The 27,044-nt window shown below is 41.7% G+C and overlaps 1 protein-coding gene across 9 annotated transcripts in view; it reads left to right on the top strand.

Moving 5' to 3' along the window:
• PARD3 (par-3 family cell polarity regulator) overlaps positions 1-27,044 on the top strand; it is a 766,284-nt gene that overhangs the window by 435,801 nt on the left and 303,439 nt on the right. For all 9 annotated transcript variants that reach the window (XM_053261606.1, XM_053261605.1, XM_053261600.1 and 6 more), the window contains 2 exons: positions 8,870-8,995; positions 11,166-11,548. In XM_053261606.1, coding sequence (XP_053117581.1) covers positions 8,870-8,995; positions 11,166-11,548 — 509 coding nt within the window. The remainder of the gene's footprint in view (positions 1-8,869; positions 8,996-11,165; positions 11,549-27,044) is intronic.

Below are 27,044 nucleotides of genomic sequence, written 5' to 3'. Positions count from 1 at the left end.
GTTGAAATATAACGAGAGATCAGAAGGTAGACACACATTCAATGTAAAATTTGAGTTATAGCATGCTATTCACCCACTTTCAGTAAACACAACCCTGCATGTCTTGTTGCTTTCCTTCTATACATTGCATGGAAAGGGAGACACTTTGATCAAAATACATCATTTAAGCCACCACTGATATTGGTTTCTTATAATTCTCAACCATTTCTCAAAACCTTACTTCCTGTAGAAAAACTGTACAAAGAATTCATCTGCAAAAACTGTTCGCAATTTCAGGAATTATTCAGATTATAGTTTTGTGCAGGTTTGTTCTGACAACCACAGTAGATTCAGATGAAATTCATCCTGTTCAGATGCAACACATATTGGGGTCTGAATATAAATTGGGTAACCAGGACATTTTTTGTTTTGCAGAACACTCATGCTTTACAATAAGTGAGTTTGCAAATTCAGACACAGACCATGCCAGCACTCCGGTTTGCTTTTTGATGTGTTTAGTTGCTTTAATGCATCTGACTGAATATTTCATGAATATTTCATAAGTTCCATGTGATGATGATGATGATGATGATGACGACGACGATGTTCAAATGCAAACTTTAGAATATGTAGGATGAATTGAATCCTAGGGTCCTAAAATAACTTCCTAATGTACTTTCAGAACTTCTGTCTATTGTGTCTGAGAAATCCTTGGGTGAAGTTTTGCGAGACTGGAGATAGGCTAATGCCATAAGAACATAAGATCCAAACCTCTCCCTTGTGCCTTGGGTTGAGGTGGTGGCCAGAGGTGCTTTTATAATTGACCTCAAAACAGTAGTAGATATGCTGGTAACCTCCAGACTTGACTACTGCAATGCAGTCTATGTGGGGCTGCCTTTGTATGTCATCCGGAAGCTGGTACAGAATGCGGAAACCAGTTTGATCTCCAGGTCATCTCAAAGGGCCCATATTACTCCTATATTAAAAGAACTACACTGGTTACCAATATGTTTCTAGGCAAAATACAAGGTGCTGGTTATAAACTATAAAGCCCTAAATAGCTTAGTTCCTGGGGATTTAAGAGAATGTCTTCTTCACTATGAACCCCTTTGCCCATTATGATCATCCGGAGAGGTTCATCTACAGTTGCCACCAGCTTGTCTGGTGGCTACACAGGGATAGACCTTCTCTGTTGCTGTCCTGGCACTCTGGAATGCGCTCCCTGCGAACTAAGAGCCTCCACATATCTGACAACTTTTAAGTATCTAAAGACACATTTTTTTCACCCAAGCTTTTAAACAAGACTTGTGGTTTAAAATCGTTTAAAGGTTTTCTCTTCTGTTTTCATTTGTTTTATGTTGTTGTAAACTAGGAGTGGGGAACCTTGGCCCTCCAGCTGTTGTTAAACTACAACTCCCATCAGCCCCAGCCATATTGTGGCTGGGGATGGTGGGAGTCGTAGTTCAAAAACAGCTGGAGGGCCAAGGTTCCCCACCCCTGTTGTAAACCGAGATGGTAGTTTGGGGTGGTGTACAAAAATGAATGAATGAATGAAGAGCCTTACTGGATCAAGCCCAAAGCCTATCTAGTCCAGCACCCTGTTTCACACAGTGGCCCACTAGATGCGTCTGAGAAGCCCACAGGCAAGAGCTCAGGGCATGTCCTCTCTCTTCTCCTCTTGCTCCAGTGCAACTGGTATTTAGAGGCATCTTGCCCTCTAAGGCTGGAGGTGGCCTACAGCCACCAGACTAGTAACCATTGATTGACCTGTCCTCCATGAATTTGTCTAAGCCCCTTTTAAACCATCCAAGCTGGTGGTCATCACCACATCCCATGGCATAGAATTCCATAGATTAATTATGCACTGTGTGAAAAATTACTTCCTTTTGTAATTTTTGAGATGAATTTTTTGTAATCAGTTTAATGGAATGATCCCTGGCTTGTGAGAGAGGGAGAAAAATTTCCCTGTCCACCCTCTCTACTCCATGCATAATTTTATAAACCTCTACCATGTCACCCAGTAGTTGTCTCACTTCTAAACTAAGAAGCCCCAGATGCTGTAGCCTTGTTTCCAGAGGAAGGTGCTCCAGGTCCCTAATCAACTTGGTTGCCCTCTTCTGCACATTTTCCAATTCTACAATATCCTGCTTAAGATACAATGACTAGAATTGTACATATGTACCAGTCTTCAGGAAGAGAATCTGGGAAACTATCAACCAATCAGTCAAATTTCACTAGCAGGAAAGATCCTAGAACAGAATGTAGAGCACTGTAGACATCTTGGGAGCCAGTATGGTGTAGTGGTTAGAGTGCTGGACTAGGACCGGGGAGACCCGAGTTCAAATCCCCATTCAGCCTTGAAACTAGCTGGGTGACTCTGGGCCAGTCACTTCTCTCTCAGCCTAACCTACTTCACAGGGTTGTTGTGAAAGAGAAACTCAAGTATGTAGTACACCGCTCTGGGCTCCTTGGAGGAAGAGTGGGATATAAATGTAATAATAATGATGATGATGATGATGATGATGTAATAACAACAACAACAGCAATAATTCAGCAATGAGAATTACAAGCATGGATTTGTCAAAAATCTTATTTGTCTGATGGGGTTACTAGTATTGTATTGTTTGCTGTCTTACTGTATTGTGTGCTGTTACAATTTATCTTCTTTTCAGCAAATCATTTGCCAAAGTTCTTTCTACTTTGGTTAGCAAACTGGTCAAATGCAGGCTAAAGGATAATACAGCCAAATAGATTGTGCACAGAATTGGCTTGGCCAATTTGGTTCGAATCTGAACCAGATTTGACACAGCCTAATTCTGGTTCTACGGCTGGACCAGTTTGAACTGGTTTGCAGACCAGTTCGAGGTTCTACTTGTAAAGGGGAATTCTGGTGAGGAGTCCCCTTTATAAGTAAAGGGGCAGGGGGGCTTCCGAGAACTAGAGGGTGCGTGAGGGGAGCCAGGGGTACTTACTTTAATTGGTGGTGGCTCCCCCACTCCCGCTGTCGTCATTCAGAGCAGCCTGGGCCAGCTGAGGCCTAATTCGGGCCTTCTCTGGCCCAGGCTGCTCCAGAGGAGGCCAGTGGGGGTTGCGGGGAAGCCACCACCAAAAAAGCAAGTAGCTTTACTTCCCTCCTGCACCCTTTAGCTCTAGGAAGCCCCCCTGCCCCTTGAGTTGTAAAGGGGAATCTTCAGCAGATTCCCCTTTATGAGTAGAGCCTCTGGTTCGATCCAGGGCCAGTCTGATTCAAACTCAGATTGGTACCCCCTTTGAGGGGGTGGGTTCTGGTTCAAACCTGGACCAGCTGAACTGCCCAAATTCGAGTCGAACCAGGGTTTGAACCAGGGTGGATTTGATTTAAATCAAACTGATTTAAATCACGATTTAAATCACTAGCAGGGTGGATAAAAATCAAAAAAATCCGATTTAAATAAAAAAAATCCGATTTAAATAAAAAAAAATCAGATTTTTTTGATTTAAATCGGATTTTTTTTATTTTTATCCACCCTGCTAGTGATTTAAATCGTGATTTAAATCGTGATTTAAATCAGTTTGATTTAAATCAAATCCACCCTGGTTTGAACCGGACTGGTTTGCACAGCCCTAATTCACTAGTTGGAGAATCATATTCAGAAATTACTGAGATTAATATTAATCTGGTTAATTAATAATTAATAAATTAATATTAATATCCACTTGTTTGCAAACGATACAAAACTAGGAGGAATGGTTGACACTTCAGAAGACAGGAATACATTCAAAATTACCTTGGTAGAATGGAAGTCGGGGATGAAACAGAAGCAAAGGCTAAGTTCTACTGCCCCCCCCCCCGAAAATGCATAGTATAATGCAGGATATCAAGCTTGGCAATAACACATGTGGAAAATATTTTTGGGATTGTAGTTGATCACCAGCTGAATGTGTGTCAGCAGTGATGCACCAGCAAAAAAGGCTAATGTGGCTTTTAGGTTTTATTAACAAACCATAATGCCCAAATCATGAGAAGCAGAATAGTTCTTCCTTGTTCCACAGTACTCAAACCTCATCTGGAGTACTGTGTGCAGTTCTGGATACCACACTTGTTGAAGGATGTAAACAAATCAGAATGTTTTTGAAGGTGATTGGAATTTGAAAACAAGCCATAGGAATGGCTAAAAGAACTGGGTATCTTTAGCCTGGAGAAGTGAAGACTGAGGGGCAGGGCTGATATAATTTAAATCACATTGATTTAAATCACTATTTAAATCGCTTCACAAAAGGACTAAATTTAATTATTTAAATCACAATTTAAATTACTAGTCATCTATTTAATCATCATTTTCTAGAAAAGTGCATTCTTGTCTAATATAACCTTAATACTGTATGTAGTTAGAGATAGATGTAGGTTTCATTTTTAGAAGGTAGGTACACACTTATAATAGGTACACACTTCTCATAATGCTGTTTCATTCGGGCAACAAGGCCCTGCGTTTCGCTTCGTTGCACTGTTTGCATTTTGCACCCATGTCTTTCTTATCCATAGGTTCAGTAACTTAAATAAAATATTCCCAAATGCGATCTCTTCTATGGTCTGCTGCCATGATAGGTGTTTCCCTTCTACAATGGAGGATACACTCGGAAAGAGTTTCCTTGGGATAACATGAATATGTTATGTACACTTTTGGTTTCACTTACTAGTCCCCTCCTCTCCACATCCTGTGCATTTATGTCTAGACTCCTCCTGCTTGCTCAGATCTACGCCATCCTCCCAAATCCGCTATTCATTCATTGACCTTCTTTGTCTTCACACTGGGCGGGCGGGGGGAGGGATTGGGGGGCAGCAAGGGCTTGACTGTGTATGTGTGTGCTGCATGGTCACCACCTGCAGAATAGGACTGTTCAGGTCTATTATATTTCATCCCCATATACTGCTGTTAATGAGTTCATAGAAGATAATTAGGATTAATATTCATGATGATATCTTTGACTAGGTTCTTTAAATTTTTAAAAAATCAATTTAAATCTAAAAAAATCCAGTTCTTTAATCATCGATTGTTATTAACTCTGCTGAGGGGAGACACGATAGCACTCTTCAAATATCTGAAGGGCTGTTACTTAGAAGAAGTCAAAGGCTTGTTCTCTGTTGCTCCAGAGGACAAGATCAGCTCAGATGGGCTTAAGGTACAGGAAGGTAGGTTTGGGTTGAACGTTCAAATAAATCTCTTAATGGTTAGAGCGGTTTTGCTATGGAGCCAATTAGGTTGAGGGATGGTGAGTTCTCTTCTTCAAGCACAGGAACATATGAAGCTGCCTTCTACTGAGTCAGAACATTGGTCCATCTAGCTCAGGACTGTCTACAGAGATTGGCAGTGGCTTCTCCAAGGTTGCAGGCAGGAATTTCTCTCAGCCCTGTCTTGGAGATGCCAGGGAGGAAACTTGGAACCTTCTGTCTTGCAAGCATGCAGGTGCTCTTCCCAGAGCAGCCCCATCCCCTAAGGGGAATATCTTGCAGTGCTCACCCATGTAGTATCCCATTCAAATGCAAACCTGGGTGGACCCTGCTCAGCAAAGGGGACAATTCATGCTTTCTACCACAAGACCAGCTCTCCTCCCATTACACCAGCAGAGGTCGGACACCATCTAATAGAAATGTGTTAGCTTTGGATACCCTCCACTAAATAGGGGGTAAGGCTATGACCTACAAAGTATTAAGATGCTGTAGTTCACGAGTCCATAGAGTTTATACACATGCAGCCTAAGTATTCAGAGATTAATGCTTGCACTGTCACATTTCACAAGCTTCGTTAGCCTAATTATATAAATAAAATAAACTCAGTCACATATGTTAACATCCCCATTCTACTGCTAAATTATAATCAATGATAAAGCTGGAAATGTTTTATTGATGTGTAAATTGCCTGAGTTAATATACGTCTTTTCTTTGAAGATATCTGCGCCCTTCAAATGCTACCCAGCTGTATGAAGATGATCATAATGTATCCTAATAAAAATTGGCAGTGTAAACACCAACAGTGTAGGAAGAATGTTATACTGGATATGCCAAAAGGTGACTTGGCTGTCGCTGGACACTGCATGTGTGCACTGATGTTATATGTGCACTGCCTCCTAAAACTTAGTTGTAATTGGAATAGTTGAGGAATAAATCAGAACAGCTTAACACAACCAAATATTCAACCACAACTTGCTTAATAGTCTCCATTGTTGTTGTTTAAATGTGCATAAAGAGAATAAGAGTCATTATTTGAAGAAATGAAGAAGGGATGTTTCTCTTCAACCTGTAATGTGAAAGCTATCTATTTGGTTTTATGCTCTTAACCAGTCTGTGCATCTTTCACCCTCTGTCTTTCTTGCTCTCTACTTCTCTCTCCTTCACCCCCTTTTTATCTATCTTCTCTTCAAGTAATTGTAAACCAAGAAAGAAAATGGTGCCATGATGTGGCCCATGTGGAATCAGAGTATGGCCCACTTCTGAGTCTGAACTCTTTATTTGAAGACCAGTTCTTTAGCTGAGAGCCTCTTTATTTTTCAGTAATAATTAATATTTTCAAGGAATGGTAAAATAAGAGCAAAGAAGTGTATCTTCCAGCTCTTCATTACAGTTTAGGGAACAACAATACAGGGGCCAGCTCTAAGTGATTAATATCTTGGTGTGTGTGTAGAGAGGATGGGGCTGCAAATCAGTGGTAGAGCACTGAGCAAAAGGCCACAGGTTCCATCCCTGTAATTTCTAGGTAGGGCTGGACAAAATTGCTACCTTGGAATCATTCCAGTTAGTGAAGACAATACTGAGCTAGATGGACCAAGGGCCTAAGTGGTATAAGGCAGATTCCTATGCTTTTATGTCTCTGAAAATAAGTAATGGAGGGAGTGGGCATGATGGAGAGAATGACTGAAAATAAGAAGTAACAGAGGGTAAATAGGTCCATCGGAAAGTGCCTTATACCAAGTCATACCACTGGTGCATCTAGTATTGTCTACACCAGGGATTCTCAATGTTGGGTCCCCAGATGTTATTGGACTTCAACTCCCATAATCCTCAGGCTCAGTGGCCTTTGGCTGGGGATTATGGGAGTTGAAGTCCAATAACATCTGGGGACCCAGCGTTGAGAATCCCTGGTCTATATTGACTAGCAGCGGCTCTCCAGATTTCAGCAGGAGTCTTTCCCAACCCTACTTAGTGATGCCATGGATTGGACCTGGGGCCTTCTCCATGTTAAGCAGGTGCTCTTTCACTGAGTTATGGCCCCATCCCCTCATTTAGGTTGTGTCACGTTAAAATAATTTGGAACTTTGGTTGGGTTGAGAAGTCAGGCTTTTTCAGACAGGGCTGTTCTTCATCCCTCCCCCTCCCCAGCCAAGTTCAAAGAGAGAAGAATCAAGAAAGATAGACCTAGGTGACTCTAGTGAGAATGTACTAAACAGTACTATGAAGCCATATTATGCACACTCTTTGCAATGTCTGCTATAACAGGTGCAAGTGAGATAAGAACTGGAAAATGTTCTGTACCCTATTGCTTGGCATATTGAAAAGTTCTATGGATGTATTGAATTAAACAAGTTGTTCTAGTAAGAACTAATCTGCCTACTTTCTTTTCACTATCCCTACAACTAGACTAAATATGGTCCAGATTGGTTAGGCAGTTCACAAGTTAGCCCATTTGCTTCTCAAAATTTTATGCACCTGCCATCTTGAATTGGGGTGTATGACATCATCGGAAACAATGTCATTGAGGTGTCCCTGTGTGTTACTCACTACAACTGTACCTAATTTTGTTCAAATTGGTTAGACAGGTTACGTTAGCCCACTTGCACCTCAAAACGTTTCACATTCAACATCTTGAATTGGGGTGGATTTTATCATCACAAACTATACCATTGAGATGCTCCTGTGTGTCCCTACAGCTGTAGCAGTTTTGGTTCAAATTGTATAGATGGTTCACAAGTTAGCTCACTTGCACCTCAAACGTTCACACGCCCACGCCCACCAACCTGAATTGGGGTGGATGACATCATCACATACTAGGCCATTGTGGTGCCTCTGTGTGTTGTTCACTACAACTGTACCAAATTTGGTCCAGATCAGTTAGTGTTTTAATGTAAACCGCCCTGAGCCTTTTGGAAGGGCAGTATAAAAGTTTTAATAATAAATAAATAATAAATAAATAAATAGACAGTCCTCAAGTTAGCAGTCCTCAGTTAGAAAGTCCTCACTTATGCCTCAAACATTCACACGTCTGGCATCTTGAATGAGGGTGGATGATATCATCACAAACTAAACATTGGGGCATCCCTATGTATCCCTACAGTTTTAGCAAATTTGGTTCAGACCAAATTTCATGTTAGCCCAATTGCACTTCAGATGTTTCTGCGTCTGTCATCTTGAATTGGGGTGGATGGACGTAATCACAAACAATGCCGTTGAGGCGTCCCTATGTGTCACTAACTACAACTATACCCAATTTGTTTCATATTGGTCCAGGCATTGCAAAGTTGATGGGGGTCACACACACACACACACACACACACACACACACACACACACACACACACTGCTGGGTAATCTCATAAGCCTACTGGAAAGTAGGCAAAAAACAACTGAGCACCAACCCAGGGAAATTCTCCTGTCCATGCTCTTGTGTGGTCCCATTCTTTACAATGGGGTTTGCCCAGGAAAATGTCCCAGTGGCCTGTGCCATCATCCGGAATTATTGCTATTCAAATAATGTGTATTAATACTTTAGAATATTGATATTCTGGGCTGGGAAGATTTGCGCTTAATGGTAGTGGAAGCGCTTGAGTATTAAGACCAGGCTTGGTCTTCTGAACAGAAACAAGATACATGCTAAAAATACTGCATATGTGATGATTATTTACAATTTTTATATTCCAGAACCTTGGGGTTGTTAGTAAAGCGTTTGGAGAAAGGTGGGAAAGCAGAGCAAGAAAACCTTTTTCATGAAAACGACTGTATAGTCAGAATTAATGATGGGGACCTCCGCAATAGAAGATTTGAGCAGTAAGTGCATCTGTACAGTTTATTGCTTTTCTTAACCTTTAACCATCACACATGGTAGTAATTTAGGGAAATAAAATGTTTAAGAACAAATTGCTTAAGTAAGTTCTTTCTGTAAAGAGGAAAGTGTTTATGGATCATTACAGTGTTTCTTTAATTACTCAGTCTACAATGCTACAAGATAATGACTACCATTACATTATATGTGTACATTTGTCTTTTTTTCCTGACAATTTAGGCCTTGTTTCATAATAGTTATAGGATTGTTTTTCTTACCCCCACCCCCCACAAATACATTGAATAATTTTGAGGGTTTTTTATAGGTGTACAGTACAAGTAAAGCATTGTTTTGGTTTGTAGTAGCAAGCATGCCGTGCCCTTAGCTAAGCAGGGTCTGCCCTGGTTGCATATGAATGGGAGACTAGAAGTGTGAGCACTGCAAGAGATTCCCCTCAGGGGATGAAGCCACTCTGGGAAGAGCAGAAGGTTTCAAGGTCCTTCTTCAAAATAGGGCTGAGAGAGATTCCCGCCTGAAACCTTGGAGAAAACGCTGCCAGTCTGTGTAGACAGTACTGAGCTAGATAGACCAATGGTCTGAGTCAGTATATGGCAGCTTCCTATGTTTTTATATTTAGGCCACCATGGGAAACATTTTTAAACCATTCTTCTTTTAAAAAATGTAATTTTGTTTGTGCATTTTATTTGTACTCTCAGTGGCTGAAACTTCCCCAAAGAAGTCTGTAAGACTAGATTATAAATATTTGCATAGCAAGTCCTTGAATTTTGGCAGCAGCTTGCTCTGAAGTGCTCACATGGCTGTTGTGTATTCAGAGTGTTTCTCTAAGTTGTATTAGGGTACTTGTGCATACGCATCCCCATTACTCATGCAGAGACCTCTTCAACATCTCTCCACACTTGCACACTGAACGCTGTGTGCTGGGATACTTACGAGTCTTCAAATAGTGGCTATTGGTCACCATCCAGCAAGGTCAATTACCTAAGTGTAAGGACACTACAAAAGTTGCTTGTTATATGGCACAGGATGGACCATGAACAGGTGGAAGTGTTCTGTGCCAAACCCAATGTGAAATAGCCTGCTGTATGGCTGGACCTCAAGATTTCATCAACTGGGAGCAGCCAAAGTGATAAAAGCCTAATGAAATATGTTTTATCACTAAAATAAAATGTCTATAGAGTGGGGTTTGGTGAATTTTACCCACTTATATTGGTCTTAAGTGTGTCTCTTTACAAAAGACCAAAAGAGCTATACCTAGTTACACGTAAAATATGGAGAAATTGTAAAGTAAGTTATGTTCCCGTGGTCATGCAAAACATAACGACTACAGATAATATCTGTGGCACTTCTGGTTTAATGATGTCTGCAATCCAGTGAGGTACTTCAGGCACAACCAAGCTTCAGAGCATAACCAGTGGGATTTCTTCGTTCGAACAGCAGATTCCCCATGCCATATTACAAATTGCTTTTGAAAGTTCCACTTGTTTTCAAAAATGGTTTACTATGTTGCAGCTGGAGGCAGTGTTTGAAGAACACAAGACCAAAGTTTCCTTGGGCGTACAGAACTAGTGTCATGTTCTTGGGATCCCAGCCTCTGCCTTTGAAAATATGAGCAGTCTCACTGCTTGTAATTGATGTAGTCATACTTAAAGGATTAAACATGAAAATCTTTATCATGCATACAAGTCTCTATGTTACAGATGCATTAAAAATGTTAAATAGACAAATTATACTATTTTAAGCCAGAGCAGAGTGAAGCTTTGTGCTATGTAAAACAATGTATGATAATGCTAGATTTTCTGTTCATGTTAGAACATGTTAGATTTTCTGTTCATCATGTTAGAGATTTTTGAAAAACTGCAGTGTCATGTTTATATTTTAAGCTTGTGCAAATGATCAGAAGTGCTTTTATGGTATGTTAAGGAGAGAAGAAAGCATTTTATTAAAAAGTGTTGGTTTAAGAGAGTTATGCACTTTAGAAGAACAAGGATATGTAAAAGGATTACTCCCAGAAAATCAGTTTCTCTGGTTTACAGTTCAATTTCAACAATATGTCTGTCATCTCACGATGCCTAATTAACATCAGTAATTATCCTTGTAATGTCTTCTAGTCTGCCAATCTTAATTTGCTAATTTCCCATTCTTTCTAAAACCTAGAGCACAGCATATGTTCCGTCAAGCCATGCGTACACCCATTATTTGGTTCCATGTGGTTCCGGGAGCAAAGAAAGAACAGTACGAACAGTTATCACAAAGTGAAAAGAATGTTTACTACTCCAGTCGGTTTAGCTCTGATTCCCAGTATATCGATCATAAGAGTGTTAACCACACTGGACTTCACACGTTGCAAAGAATACCCCGAGTTAGCAACCAAGCAGATCAGATGGACTCTTACTCACAACTACCTCATAGTGTGAATTCATCAGGAAAGCCTCCTCTGGGCCTGGCACCATCACCGCAAAAAGTGTTCACTTCCACGTCAAACAGTGGTTATAACACCAAAAGGATAGGGAAGAGGCTTAATATACAGCTGAGGAAAGGTAAGCAGCCTCTTTCTGTACTTATTTTTACTGGGAAGTTAAAGGGTCACATGAAATAGAAATTTCTGTAGGCAGAATCAGATCCTGAAAAACACAACAGTCCTGATCCACAAATTTTCTGCAAGTGGCTGTTTCATGCATTGCAGCATTTATCAAAACTGGATTTGGTAAATTATAAATGAAAGGGGGCTATTTTTATTTTTTTAAAGCAAACAGAAAAGGTAAGAAACTTATGTGGCTTTAAATCAGCTATCACAGTGATTAAACATAAAAAGTACAGTACTTTGCATGTCAGGGGAAGCTGAGAATGGTGGCAAGGATCTGAAGAAATTAAGCCAATATGGGTGCTCAAGCGCCTTTTAACTTTTTATCCAACAGCAGCCCTTCATGCTAAATTGAAAACAGGAGGGGCGGGGCGGGGGGGGGTTAGCTTTCAGCTGTGCTGTGTTATATAGCATGGCGGTCAGCTACTGAAAACATAACTCAGTGGTAGAGCACATATTTTGCATACAGAGGCTCCTAGGTTCTGTCTCTGACATCTCCAGATAAATTATTTCAGATCGGAGGGCTGGGAAAGGGACTCCATGTGAGATCCTGGAAAACTGCTGCCGATCGGTGTAGACAGTACTGAACAAGATGGACCAATGGCTTGACTCACTTTAAAGCAGCTTCATGAATTCATGTGAACTTTAGAGCCTAGTAATCCACTGGGCTAGTGCAAACTCCTTGTGTTGGCCATTGGGTCCAAACCATTGTGTTCCGTGTGGTATGCATTTGTATCTGTTGCTAAAAGTCTAGACAGGGCTGCTAACTTTGGTCCCTCTGGTGCTGTTGGATTACAACTTCTACCATCCCTGACTATTGGCCACTGCAGCTGGGGATGATGGGGGTTGTCCATCAGCAGCTCGAGGGCTGAAATAGTCTATCTCTGGTTTAGACTGGACACTTCTTACCTGAGTTTTCTTTGTATACATTCCAGATAGGTGAGTTCTGAGAGAATAATGTAAATGAACGTGATTTGTGTGTGGCAAATCCCACCTTTCTGTGTTAGGCATAATAATATCTGAATGTGCTGTGCATTTGTCACAAGATCTGAAAATAAGTTATCAAGTGGTTACATTTATAAGACCAGTTATTTTCTTTGTAATGAAGAAGGATTAGCTAGTATCTCAGTGTCACTTCAGTCTTGCTGTTGGCAAACAGTGACTTTTTATTTACATTGCATTTAGTGGCTAAGTTTAGTGCCAATCATATTCTTTAATTAACAGGAGACTTTTTCACATGGAATATGTTAAAGGGTACTCTTACTGTGGCTTAATAATGATTGGAGTTGTTATTTTCATCCTATGATTATGCTCTATTTTCTGTGAACTTCATGTGAACTACCAGATTGCTTGTTTCTGGTTACTGAGTTTTAAGCTCTACAAACTTGGATGACATAAGGTTGAGTTGACAGTTTGCTTCTGTTGTTGATGCGCCTTCAAAAATACTTAAGGCCATCAGCTTAAGATGACATGCTTGGGAGAGAGGAAAAAGCAATGTTACTGGCTGAGTGAGGAATTGCTGTGCTTACAAATATAAACTCAGTCACTAGAGTGATTTACCAATTTCTCATCTTTAATGGAACAGATAAAGAGGAAACCTATGCAAACACCACTGGGATGTTTTACAGGCTTCTGATTTTCTCAGCAATGGAAATAGTGACCATACCATTTTATAATTATCACAGTGATTTTGACAAAGTAGCGGACTAAATAGCGTTTTACAGCTTCTCGGCAGTGACCATGAGAGGCCAGATTTCTGCGACTCTACGTGATTTAAATACTACATAATATTAAATACATAAAAGTAGTTGTGATGTGTTAGTCAATTGTATAGATGAAAAAAGAGTAAGGTAGCACCTTTTAGACTAACTGATGTTTTAATACATGAGCTTTCATGGATTATAATGTACTTCAGATGTCAGGTGAAAGCAAAGATGGCCAGTTACAGGAGCTGGTGGCAAACACTTCATCTACATTAATAGAGATTATAGGTTTTATGCACATTATAGAGACACATACCGTATTTACCCAAATAGAAGTCAACTAGATGACCCTCTTAAAAATATAAGTTGGATACAGGTTATATCTGCATTTACTCAAAAGGAACAGGACTTTGAATTTAAGACAACCCCCTGATTTCTAACATCAAAGAACTTGGTGGAGGGGAACTAGTCTTGGATTCAGGCAAGTACAGTAGTTGGTAATCTCTCCCCTTTGCTAGCTCATACGCAAATGTCTCTTTAAATATTGTAAATGTCTCTTTAAATGCCATCACCTACTCTTATTGGCCATCCTTGTTTTCACCCTACATCTGAAGAAGTGGGTTGTAAACCACGAAAGCTCATGTACTAAAACATCAGTTAACTTTAACTGTGGTACCTCATTCTTTGTTTGTTCTAACATTAATATAAAATTGAAACCAGCAACTTTACTTTGAAGCCAACATGTCAAGAATGTTCAGTTACCAAAACTTGAATTGTGAAAGTGGTAAATACTGGTAGCAATCCAACATGAATTTGGATGCCCTTATGTTCATCACAGTATAAGAATTTCAAGTGTGCCTCATGTTCTCTGGAAAGCTCAGACGTTCTCACGTGGACTCCATTTGCTATGTTTGGTTTTGTGCACTTGTTTCTATTTCTGACTTGTTCTAGCAGCTTGCTCTTATAACTGAGTCAACAAAATAACATTCTGCATTAATATAAAGCACTGTAGCAGATTAAAAGGACATAATAAAAAGAACTCCACTTAATGAAAGTGTTGCTAAGATCTCCTTTATAGCAGACTTGTGAAGAGAATCGAATGTTGCATTCCTAAGTTGTGGCACAGGAAATCCAAGTTGTGGCACAGGAAATCCAGGAGAGCTCTTGTGTTTTAAAGATGGAGAAACAGCTCTGAGTGAGAGCCATTTGAATTGGAGCTCCAGATCTGGGGAAGTGGGTCTAGTCCAGGGACGGGCAAACTTGGCTCTCCAGCTAGTTGAACTACAGCTCCCATCATCTCTAGCCACAGTCCTTTCTCCATTAACTTTTTAAAATTTAGATCTTCCTATCAAGTTGCTACTTTCCACGCAGGAAAATGTGCAGTTAACCATGTTCTGGAATCTTTCATTCTGGAGGCAGCCTATAGCCGTTCCCAAGCTTCCCTTATGGCATTTCTCTTTTTTACCCTTATAAATTAGTCATTGTAATTATATGTAACCTCCATGTCCTGTGCAATATGCCACTGAATACCAGTTGCTGGGGAGAAATAATAGGGAGGACTGTTGGCTTTGTGACCTTTCACTGGGCTTCCTAGAGACATCCAGTTGGTTATTGATGGGAAGCAAGAAGCTATACTGGGTGGACCTTTGTGCTCTCTAGCAGGACTTCTTTTTTATGTTCTCATAGACAAGCATTGATGACTATTTTACTATGTGATTAACTTTTCTATTGAAAAGAATACCCAGCATCCAGGCTATATTACTTTTAAGTAGTCCTGTCGGGTATCTCCTCAGTCGTAGTATTGAGTAACTTAGTCTGGATGTGAGCTAGTGTGTCTTAAAGGTTAACTGAAGCTTTGTTACCCAATGTTCATAGATTCTCAATATGCAATGTTTAGATTTTTTCTTTGTGACTGCTTGAGAGCTGGTTGACTGCAGGTCCTTGGGCTGTTGCTGGAGTTTTGCTTCTTTTTAAGGGAATGAAATACTTTAGAATATACTTCCATTTGCCTTAACTCACCCATATAAGCAGAGGTCACTGCCAGGACTTTTTTTTTCATGGACAGCAGGAAGATGGTTTGTATGACTGGAAAGGTCACCAATGGGGCAACTTGGCTTTTGAAATAAAGTAATGGCTGCTATGCCTATATATCTAATAGCTGAAATGCCATTTGCTGGTGAATTCCAGTTCCAGTGCTTTCATAAAACTGAGCAAACTATGCTTGAGCAACTTTTATTATTAATATTCTTATGTTTTTCAACAAAACAATGTGCAAAGTGGTTCACATAGAGGGGGAAAGCGGGTTCCCTATCCCAAAATGGTTCACAGTCTAAAGAGACCCACGGTAGACACTAATGAACAGTAACTAGAAATATGCTCTAATGGAGTAGGATAGGGACAGTTGCGCTTGTCCGGTTAAATATAAGAAAGTTGCCACTTTAAAAGGTGCTAAGTTACCATTAGTTAGCAGAGATTACTAATAAGCACCCTTTGATTTTGTGGGTTGGGAACCTCTAAAATGTAATGTTTCAAGAGTAGTTGATGATGCCTAATATTAGTGGGATTTTGGGAAATGCCATCTTCAGGTAAAAAGTGTATAGGCAGTCCAAGAGAGAAATTCACCTGTGGGTCAGTTTGGTGTCAGGGAAGAGCCAGAGTGCAAGCAACTCTCTATAGCGCAAGCCAAACAGGGATGACGTAAGGGGTAGTGCCCCCCCCCCCAAAAAAACCCTGCTTCCATCCGCCAGCCTGGAAGTTTAAAGCAAAGAACCAGACAATACAGTCATAGTATACTATGGCCCTATAGCTTGAATTAATTGTTTTAAAAGGCCTGTGCAACCAGGGAGTTAGGAGACTGTTCCAGCCTCCCAGGAGGCAGACCAACCCACTATGCTAGGTGTGGGGAGCATATGTTGGAGGAGTAAAGGACTGCTGGATGGAGAAGAGTTACAGAGCTTGTATTGTGTGAGGCTTTGGAGCGTTAGGGACACTAATTACTCTGATACGAGGGACACGAGGATTCTGCCTGGAGAGACTTGATCTATAGCTAGTGACATCCAAACCTAAGTTGTCATACCAGCCACATCACCATCCTTTTCTTATTAAGTTTTTTGAAAGAAGTGAAAAACAGGGAGAGAAAGAATAAGGAAAAATAGATATGAGGGCAAAGAGAAGAAGAAAATCTTAAGTGGTAAGGGAAAACGAGTCCCTTTTTGCAGGTTGTGGTTAGTGCCACATGCTAAGTTAGTGCCATGGATACTGAAACTATGAATACTGAGTAAATGGGGCAATGGAATCATGGGGGTTAGCTTCTAAGTGGGGGGAAATTGGCCCAAAATTGCAAGGGGTGGGATTGTTTTATTTTTTAAGAAATTGGCCAAAAAACTGCCCCCAGATACAAAGAAAAGCATGGCAAAGTGCCCTACCATGCTCCGCAGATCCCCAGCAGTCTTCCAGTGACCCCAAGGTTTGGAAATCAACCAAAAATGGTGGGTTCCCCCCATGTTTAAAAAGAAATGGGCCATAAAATGGCCCCCGGAGTCAAAATCCCTCAGCCCGTGGATACGTGGGCTTAACCCTTTTTCTTTTTCTTCCCCCCCCACCCCCCGCATATACCAAGGTTGGGTGTCCATTATCCGGCCACAGATATGCGAAACCAGGAGTACTAAACCCGTGATTAATGAGGTTGTCCTGTATGTTCCAGATGGTTTGTGATCCAGATGTGTATTTGAACCGTGGGGCAAGGGACCCAGTTCCTTCCTGCCTGCACCAATGCGAAGCTGTGTGAAACCATGGGGCTAGTGGGGGCAGGAGAGAAGATGCTTCTTTTGCAAAGAACCACCCAGTAACCCCTTAGGTCCGGCTCCAAAATTACCTAGCTGCACCTCTGGTTATATAGTATATTCCATTGTAGCCGTAACATATTACATCTCTCTTCCTGATGTCATCATACACAGTGCAGGCAGAGAGAGGATTGCCCTTTTATACCAATTGTGTTTTATTGTTAATGTTCACCGTGGAAAGACACATGTCTTGTGCCTCGGTTCTCATTCGATTATGCTGAGAATGTGCATGTGGCGCAACAAATGGAGCAGAGCGCTTAAGTATACCCCCAAGTAGTTTATTATAAATATGAGCAGAATGGAGATGTTGATTGTCTTTGATTATTTTTAATGAAGGATATTATAACATGACAGGCTTTATGGAAACTGAACAAACGTGCTTTCTTTTCAACTAACAGGCAGCAGTTATTTCACCAATTACCATCATTAGATTAAAATTTCCTTGCGGGTGCGTTAATGCATATACACACACGTATGCCATCATCATGAAATTCTCCTCTTATTTAGCTGGTCTATTTGGAGTAATGATTTAGAGTGTGCATGTTGCTCCTGCTTGATATAAAAGGAAGAGACACAGGAAGAGAGAAAGCTTCCTTATTAAAGCTGTTCTTTTTGCAGGCTGGGTGAACTATGTCCTACGAAATGACAAAGTGGGGTAGTCCTACAATAATCGTACTTGCTTCCGTTATGATTTCTTAATATTTATTGCCATTTTGGCATTTTCAAGTAACCTGATCTTTCATAGGAATTAGCTGTTTAATAAAGTCAGAAGAGAAGGTCAGTAATATGCTTCTGTCAATGCAGAATGTTTGTTGGCTTTTTCCAAATGAAAATTGATATCTATTTATCTTTTGTTAAAGGTCGGGACTTCAGCGTCTCGCATACAGATTTAGGGGTTATTGCTGATGTTCTAATATTACAGGGTTTAGCGCCCCCCCCCCCCCGTTCATTCAGTCTCCATAGATCATATAAATGAAGGCTGCATTTCCAAAGCCAATTTTTCACCCAAAACAACCCCTTAATATATTGCAATTTCCCATGCATATAGCTCAGTCTACATACAATAAAGTGTGCACACATTGCAGTGTATGAAGCATGTGTGAAATGCTCTTTGCCCTATGGTTGCTGGTTCTAGGGGCTCAGTGTAGATTGTAGCCTCCTGACCATGGCTAGGAAGTTGAAAATGTCTCTGAGCTGTAACATTGTGTCCCCCAATAGTCAGCACCTGAATAGTGAATAGTAATGAGGGAGAGCTGGTCTGATGGTAGCAAGCATGAATTGTCCCCTTTGCTAAGCAAGGACTGCCCTGGTTTGCATTTGGATGGGAGACTAGATGTGTGAGCACTACACGTAAGATATCCCCCTTAGGGGATGGGGCTGCTCTGCAAAGAGCACCTGGCTGCTTGCATGCAGAAGGTTCCAAGTTCCCTCCCTGGCATCTCCTGCATCAACTGATAGGGCTGAGAAAGACTCCTGCCTGTAACGTTGGAGAGGCTGCTGCCAGTCTGTGTAGACAATACTGAGTGAGATGGACCAGTGGTCTGACTCAGTAGAGGGCAGCACCGTATGTTCCTATGAAGCCCTTCTGCAGCTTCATGTACAGCAGCACTTATAAAAACTCGAACTTTGTGTGTCTTTATACAGCAGGGGCCGAACTGCTCATCTTCTTCCTTTATCAGAGCAGGGCTGCACAACTTCAGCCTTCCAGCTGTTTTTGGACTACAGCCCCCATCATCCCCAGCCACAGTAGCCAATAGTCAGGAATGATGGGAGTTGTAGTCTAAAAACAGCTGGAGGACTGAAGTTGTATAGTTCTGAAGTTATATACAACCTCTGTGACACTGCAGTAGGGGTGTGCAATTCGGGTTTTCGGGTGATTCAGCTCGGACCCAAACCGAATCACCCCTGTTCTGTTTTGTGCCCGAATCTGGGTCACCCGAATCACCCTTGATTCGGTTCAGATTCGGATTTAATCTGAATTCGAATCTGAATTGATTTGGTGGGGTAAAAAGGGGCCCAGGGGCAAAATTTTGGGGTGGGGTGGTAGTGCCCAATGGGTAGAGTCTACCACCCCAATTTCAGGGGGATTGGGCAAAGTCCTGATTTTTGGTGAATTTTTGAAGTTTTAGTGACTTTGGGGCAGTTCGGGGGCATAGCATGGGATCTGGGTAAAAGGAGTGGGGTGGGGTGGTAGTGCCTAATGGGTGCAGGCTACCACCCCAATTTCGGGGGGATTGGGCAAAGGGCTGATTTTTGGTAAATTTCTGAAATTTTCATGTCTTTGGGGCAGATTGGGGCAGAAAGTGGGGCCTGGGGCAGAATAGTGGGGTGGGGTGGTAGTGCCTAATGGGTGGAGGCTACCACCCCAATTTCAGGGGGTTTGGACAAAGGGGTGATTTTTTGAGAATTTTTGAAATTTTAGTGACTTTGGGGCAGTTTGGGGGCAGAAAGTGGATCTGCCCCCAAAGGGTGGGGTGGTAGTGCCTAATGGGTGGAGGCTACCACCCCAATTTCAGGGGGATTGGGCAGAGGGCTGATTTTTTGGGAATATTTGAAGTTTGGGTGTCTTTGGGGCAGATTGGGGGCAGAAAGTGGATCTGCCCCAAAGGAGTGGGGTGGGCTGGTAGATAGTGCCTAATGGGTGGAGGCTACCACCCATCCCCAATTTAAGAGTGATTGGGCGGAGGGGTGAATTTTGGTGAATTTATTTTTATGAGGTTTGTCTTCATAAGGTGAAGTGTGCTAAATAGATTACTTCCTCATATTATTCATAGTAATAGAGAGTGTGAAAAAGTGAAAGTGGGGTCATGAGAGTTGTCTAATTGAAAAAAAATCTCATTTGCTATGATACAATGAGAATTCACACCTGAGGTGTGAGGCCTCTCTGGAAGCCCCGCCCAACCACCGAACAGCTGAGAGGCAGAGAGTTGGAGCTCTAGCAGCTTGCCTGGGAGCCTTTCAAGCTGTTCACAGACACAAAAGATCGGCTGTGGGGAAAGATAAGTGGCTGGGACTGGGGGAGAGAAGAGGGCAGGCTTTACTGCAGTGTGCCAAGAGTGGGGCCTGTGCCAGAGTGGGGCTTGGGGCAATTGCCCTGGTCGCCCTGCCCAAAGGACGGCCCTGCCCAGAAGCTAGGAAAGCATACTGTCTTTCCAGTAAGCCTGTGCAAGAACAGAGGGCTACTTCTCACGAAGTAGCGTGCAGACCTGGAGGACATGTCCTTTGTTGGGGATCATATACGATGGCCCAAATTCTCTCAACAAGCAGACATTGAGAATACTTAGTGTAATTATGTTGATTGCACATGCAGCTGCAGTAATTTCATTCTCAAATGACCAGTTCAGGTTTCTATCTGGTCATTTCCGCATGCAATTACTGTGATTGTGTGTGCACAATTCTAGAGGTGTGGAATTCCACTATAAAAGGATCTTAAAATTGTCTCTTAGCACTCTAAGTGTGTAATTTAAAAATAAAAAAAACTTAGTCTTGATCCATGTGACCTTACAATGTGCAGTTGGCCCCTCTTTCGTATTTTTTTAAAATAATGGACTGCTAATGAAGCATATCAAACAATAGTTATTTGCATTTGATGAACCATTCACTAAATCAGAGCAGATTCTCAGAAATGGCACCTCATTGTAGGCGGGGGGGGGGGGGGGCGCGGTGGGAAGCAGGGACACAAATGGCCTGTAGTTCTCAACCTTTCTTTGCTGTCATTGCTCTATTTTTGTGTGGCCTTCCTACATTTTTTCCAAAATTCTCTACACTATTTATTTATTTATTTATTGTTAGATTTATATACCACCTTTCATTAAAGCAATCCCAAGGCGGTTTACAGCCAAAAATAAAAATAAAAAAAAATTAACACAAGATGCTAAAAAAGACACAATTAAAATATTAATTGGGGGGGAAATATTAAACAAATCTGATTTAAAAATTTAAAACTAAAAGCATAAAAGCAATAAAGATTATAAAGAGCAGCAGCAGAGAATCAAATAAATGCCTGGGCAAAAAGCCAAGATTTTACATTTTTTCTGAAAGTACATTGAAAGTCTGTTGATTGGTGGATGAGACTCTAAAGAAGATGGATTTTTAATTGTTCAGTAGGTGCCCCACAGTGGTAAGCAAGTTTCAGGCCACAGATATTGGGGGTGAGGGTGGGGGGGGGAGGATCAAAAACCTCCCAGGGGCAGTGGTCCCTCTAATTTTTTCCATTTCTGTGCAGAAGGAGGTGTGTTTTTGTTTTTGTTTTTTTTTGAGTGGCAATATCAAGGCACTGTGTGTGCACATGCATTCAGAGTAGGGCCTTCCTCATTCAACCCGAGTAGGATCTAAAATTAACTGAGTCGACAACAGAAAATTTGTGATTGCACTCACGCCTTAGAGGGAACAGTGCCCAGGGGTCATGGGTACAGCCTACGGTTTCATGTCAGAAAGTGTGTTCTATTTCATGTGAGTTCTACTTGGTTGTAAGAAAGTTGATAGATGTGCTGGTATATGCTGGGGTGGAATGGATCTCTGTGCCAGATATGCTGTCTGCAGCGGCATAGGGATCTTGGTTGCGGCCAGAGGAAAAAAGTACTCCGGCTGCTCCCCTGCCCCCTGAACATTGTGCATGCTCCAAGCCATGCCCCCTGAATCTGCCATCAGTTGAAAGGGCAGGGCCAATGCCAAGGACAGGGCCTGTCTGCCCAGTAGAGCTTCCCTTCCCCTGTCAGCAGTTTGTGGAATTGCTGACTGGGAGCTCCTTTCCCTGCCTTCTCGAGGAGGCAGGGAAAGGAACTCCCAGTCAACAATTCCATGGACCGCTGACTGGGAAAGGGAAGCTCTGCCAGGGCTGACGGTCATTGGCCACCCCTTCTTGCACCTGATATCAGAAGGAGCAGGGCCAATACCCAGGAAAGGATCCATTCGGACCCTTTCCCATCCCTCCCTAGTCAGCATTAAATTGAAACACTGGCTGGCTGGACTCCGAAAAGTATACAGTGTACTGTGCTTGATTGGCCAGCAAACTCGCCTGACCAGACCCCATAGAGAATCTATGGGGCATTGCCAAGAGAAGGATGAGAGACATGAGACCAAACAATGCAGAAGAGCTGAAGGCCGCTAATGAAGCATCCTGGTCTTCCATAACACCTCATCAGTGCCACAGGCTGATAGCATCCATGCCACGCCGCATTGAGGCAGTAATTGCTGCAAAAGGGGCCCAAACCAAGTACTGAATACATATGCATGCTTATACTTTTCAGAGGTCCAATATTTGTTCTATTCTACAACCCTTGTCTTCTTGGTTCCATGTAATATTCTAATTTTCTGGGATTGTGGATTTGGGGTTTTCATGAGCTGTACGCCATGATCATCACAATTATAACAAATTAAGGCTTGACTTATCTCGCTTTGCATGTAATGCGTCTGTCTCATATATCAGTTTCACCTTTTAATTTGCATTACTGAAATTAATGGACTTTTGCACGATATTCTAATTTTCCGAGTTTCACCTGTATCTGCAGCCAAACTGCCAATAGTTTTAACTTCTGAATGCTCTCATTTTGACTTCAGGAGTTAGACCCCACTGAGATTAGCAAAGCTCTATAAAGCTCTTTAAATTTTGTTTTATACAAGCTAGGAAAGAATTGTGCTCTCAAGCTTTGTTTGGAGAGTTTTCATTGTTAGAAAGTGTGTGTGTAAAACACAGGTCTTTGCAGAAGCTAATGTGGGTTCCCACATTAATGCACAAGCTAATGTGGGAACCCAACACACAACGTCACTTATTCATTCTGTTCAGTATCATGATCCTATCTGACTTGTATCCATAATAAATGGTTATGTGTAACCTAAATACCAGAAGGAAAAAGAAATAAGGGTAGGTGGGCAGGGAGCTGCACAGTGTTAAGCAATCAATACAGTAGTCTCATCATGTTAGCAGCCAACACTCTTCTCAAGGAGGTCCCAGAAGACCGAACAAGAACAAAATTAATTAGACTCAAAGCTGCAAAGAACATTAATTGCAACGATGTATCACTTTTTATTGTTTGCAAGCACTTAAGTCAAAAGAAGATGGGAACTTGGATGGATTCCAGCTTGGCCCACATGCAGCCTCTGAGAGATAATAATGAGTTAAGGGATGGATACTGTACAAGGCATTTTCTGGCACTGGTTGTTCAAGTGAAGAGGAGGACAAGCTTTAGGAATTGTGAGATTATATGATTCATCCATTTTTCGATACTGATTGGCAGCTGAACAGCAATGTCTGTTGTACACATGGGCATGAACTTGAGCTAGAGGGCCTTGTGGTTCATTCAAACGCTACTATTTTTTATGAAGTCTGGAATTAATTCATGCCACTTGAAGCATTTGAAAAATGTATGTAAAGTCTATGTATGTTGTGTAAATAGTAATTCATCCAGCTTCTTCCTCTGAATTGTCATATGATGGGGAAGAAAAAACCCACAAGCCAAAGCTGGCTGTATCTTTATTAGGACCAGCTAAAAATCTGGAGAGTAATGAGCAACTAGCTTTCAAAATTTCCATAATAATTAATAATAAAGATCTTGTCCAACTTTGTCTTTTGGATTTATTTTCTCCAGTGGATCAACATGACTATCTACAATTTCCATATGATGAAAACCTAGTTCCAGTTTACAACCATGTTACAAATAGAAATTTCATGTGGTATACCACTCTTGGGACTGTATCACGTGCAGATACAACATAATCTGTCTGAGTGCTCTTCTTCATTAGGGATGTGCAGGAACTGCGGGTTTGAGCACTTTTAGGGAAATTGGGCCAGGAACCTTAAGAAAAAGGAGAGCAGGACCTTATATATCAGTATATCGATGGTATAAGGCAGCTTTGTATACTCCATTGAACTCTATGAATGCAGAATAGGGATATGCAGGAACCATGGTCCGAGCACTATTCGGGAAATTGGGCCAGAAACTTTAAGAAAAAGGAGAGCAGTTCCTTACCTGTTGTCCACTGCCTCATGCAACTTCCTGCTGAGGTGGCGCACATCCCAAGACCGCCCCCCCCCCCGCTTGGCATGGCATCCACATGGCACCCGATGACACTGTGTGGGGGGTTATTGAGATGTGCGCCACCCCAGCAGGAAGTTGCATGAGGCATCTTCTTCACTATGAATCCCACCACCCATTAAGCTGAACCTCTCCAGATGATCTTCAGTTGCCACCTGTCTGTCTGGTGGCTACTCAGGGATGGGCCTTCTCCATTGCTGCCCCAAGGCTTTGGAATACACTCCCTGTTGAAATAAGAGCCTCCCCATCTAGTCAAGACACATCTGTTCACCCAGGCTTTTAATTAGATTTATGATTTTAATAGTTAACACATTTAAAATGTTTTAAATTTTAGATTGTTCTCATGTTTTAATTTTGTTTAAATTGTATTTTTTATTGTAAACCTCCCAGAGACATGACTTTTGGGTGGTATAGACATTTGATTGATAAATAAATACATTAAATAAGATAAAATAAAATAAAATATCCTTCTATGGAATTATCCTCAAGAGGATGCAGATATGTGGGGACCAGCCCAGTTGTATGTTCTTGCTTTGATATATGAAGTTGCCCATCACTCCTGGGATAAACTGATTCTCAAATCCTTTCCTCTCTTTCCTTCAAACACTGTACATTACTGTAGAATAGTGGTTAAGAAAGATGGTTAGATTGTTGTAAATTATGGATTATGTTTCTCTTTTTTGTTTTGATTTGTTTATCACCACCTCCCCACAATAATTGCAATAAAGGTGGGGGGTTTTTCCTTAAAGAGGATGAGTAGTGACCACATCCCCCAGTTCAAATTTCAGCTCACCTGTGGATTTACTGGGAGACATTAGACAACCCATTCTCAGTATTACACCCCACCATCCATTAAGTTGGCTTAACTGCAGTATAAAAACTACAGATAAAACATGCAGATCAATAAAAAGATTGGCAAAACCACCAATCCCACGCAAAAGTAGCAATAAATCACAATGATGAAGGCCAGTAGCTAATTATTTGTTGTTCTAAATGTCCTCTCAAACAGCAACATTGTTTTTTTAATTTGTCTTCTGAACCTTAGCAGTGAGCAGCTCAAAGAAGACATCCTTGCAGTCAGTGGTCCCTCTATTTTTTTTTTTTCATTTCTGTGCAGAATGAGTTTTTTTCTGGGCAGCAATATCACGGCACTGTGTGCGCACATGCATTCAGAGTGGGACTTTCCTAATTCATCCTGAGTAGGATCTAAAATTAACTGAGCAGACATCAGAAAACTTGTGAGTGTGTGCATGCCTTAGAGGGAACAGTGCTTGCAGTGTAGGAATGATGGGGGGGGTGCACACACACAGCAAAACGGGGTCTCGGATTACCTGAATGGTGACAATTATTTAATGCAATTATGTTAATATTTGCATACTTTACAGTATTGTTAGGATTGTTGAGGTCATGGATGGGAAACATTTTAAGCACTTAGGAGAAGTGTTAATTAAATAAGTACTGCTATTTATTTATGATGTTAATGAGAGAGATGTGAAAATTTAAACTCTACAGATCAATAGGTTGAATGTTAAGTTGGCATATTTACAGTCATTTGGGCATCTTTAAGACTGGGAGATACAGATTATTTTCTGTACTCTTTGGCATGATTTCTGTCAATGGAATCTATATTAATTAGCCTGGGAAAGCACGTCTGCTAATGAACTATACTGACATAAACCACATCTCTGTGTGTGATGCAGCCCCATAGAACTAAATAGTTCAAAATTGGTCTTGGAGCCATGGTTGTCGGGGAGGGAATGGAGCAGAAGGAAAAGGAGGGCTATGAGCCATCTTTCCCCTTATGTCCTTTCATTGTCTTATATAATTATAATATTGCATTATTTCCCTTATTGTTTTACACGTTCACTCTTTTTCTGTGCATTAATAGGTATGCAGTAGCTCAACCTGTGACAGAGTAATGTTGGAGCTTGCCATATGTTTCAATCCAATAGCCATGAATAATACATTGCTCAGAGTTTTCTTTATACTTAAAAAAAATGAATAAATTCAGTATATGCAAAATAGCAAGGAGTTATAAAGCATCTTTCCAATAGCTTTGGTAGTACAAATATTTATTGCCAATAGGGCCTCTGTATGTATGAATAATAAAACTCAATTACTTTGTGAATAAATGGTGTAAAAAACATGGAACTCATCAAGACAAAAAGGGGTCTGATTACTAAGTTTATTAAATGTAACAAAGTTCACCAACACAGGAGCATAGCGACGCCACTGCTCCCTGTGCACTGAACCCAGTACTGGCTGAAGCTTTTCAAAAAGCGTTGAGATCATCAGGAGAGGGCCGTCTGCAGTAGGCTTGTGCCCGAAACGTTTTGGCGGCCATTGAAAAGGCCACCAAAACGTTTCGGGTGTCGGGGCAGATTCGGTGATTCGGCGCCGGCGGGGGTAGAGCTTTAAGGGAGAGTGTATTCACACACACCCCACCGCGTTTCCCCTGCTGGCGCTCTCCGAATTTGAAGCCCCTCAGGGCGGCAGCGTTCCTCCTTGCCGCCCCGTTTGCCCCCTCGGCCGGAAGTGGCCAGAAGTTCCGTGCGCGCGTTGTGCGCGCACGACGGGCGCACGTGCACTCGGAACTTCCGGCCACTTCCGGCCGAGGGGGCAAACGGGGCGGCAAGGAGGAACGCTGCCGCCCCGAGGGGCTTCAAATTCGGAGAGCGCCGGCGGGGGAAACGCGGCGGGGGGGGTGAGTACACTCTCCCCCGCCCTTAAAGCCCTACCCCTGCCGGCACCGATAAATATCGTGCACATCCCTAGTCTGCAGTTGCCACCAGCTCTGCTGGTGGCTACTCGGGAACAGGCCTTCGCCACTGTTGCCCTGAAGCTTTGGAATGTTCTCCCTTCTGAAATAAGAG

The sequence above is a fragment of the Hemicordylus capensis genome, chromosome 6 (assembly GCF_027244095.1).
Source record: "Hemicordylus capensis ecotype Gifberg chromosome 6, rHemCap1.1.pri, whole genome shotgun sequence".
Classification (NCBI taxonomy): Eukaryota; Metazoa; Chordata; class Lepidosauria; order Squamata; family Cordylidae; genus Hemicordylus; species Hemicordylus capensis.
This window is presented reverse-complemented; position numbering and strand designations above follow the sequence as displayed.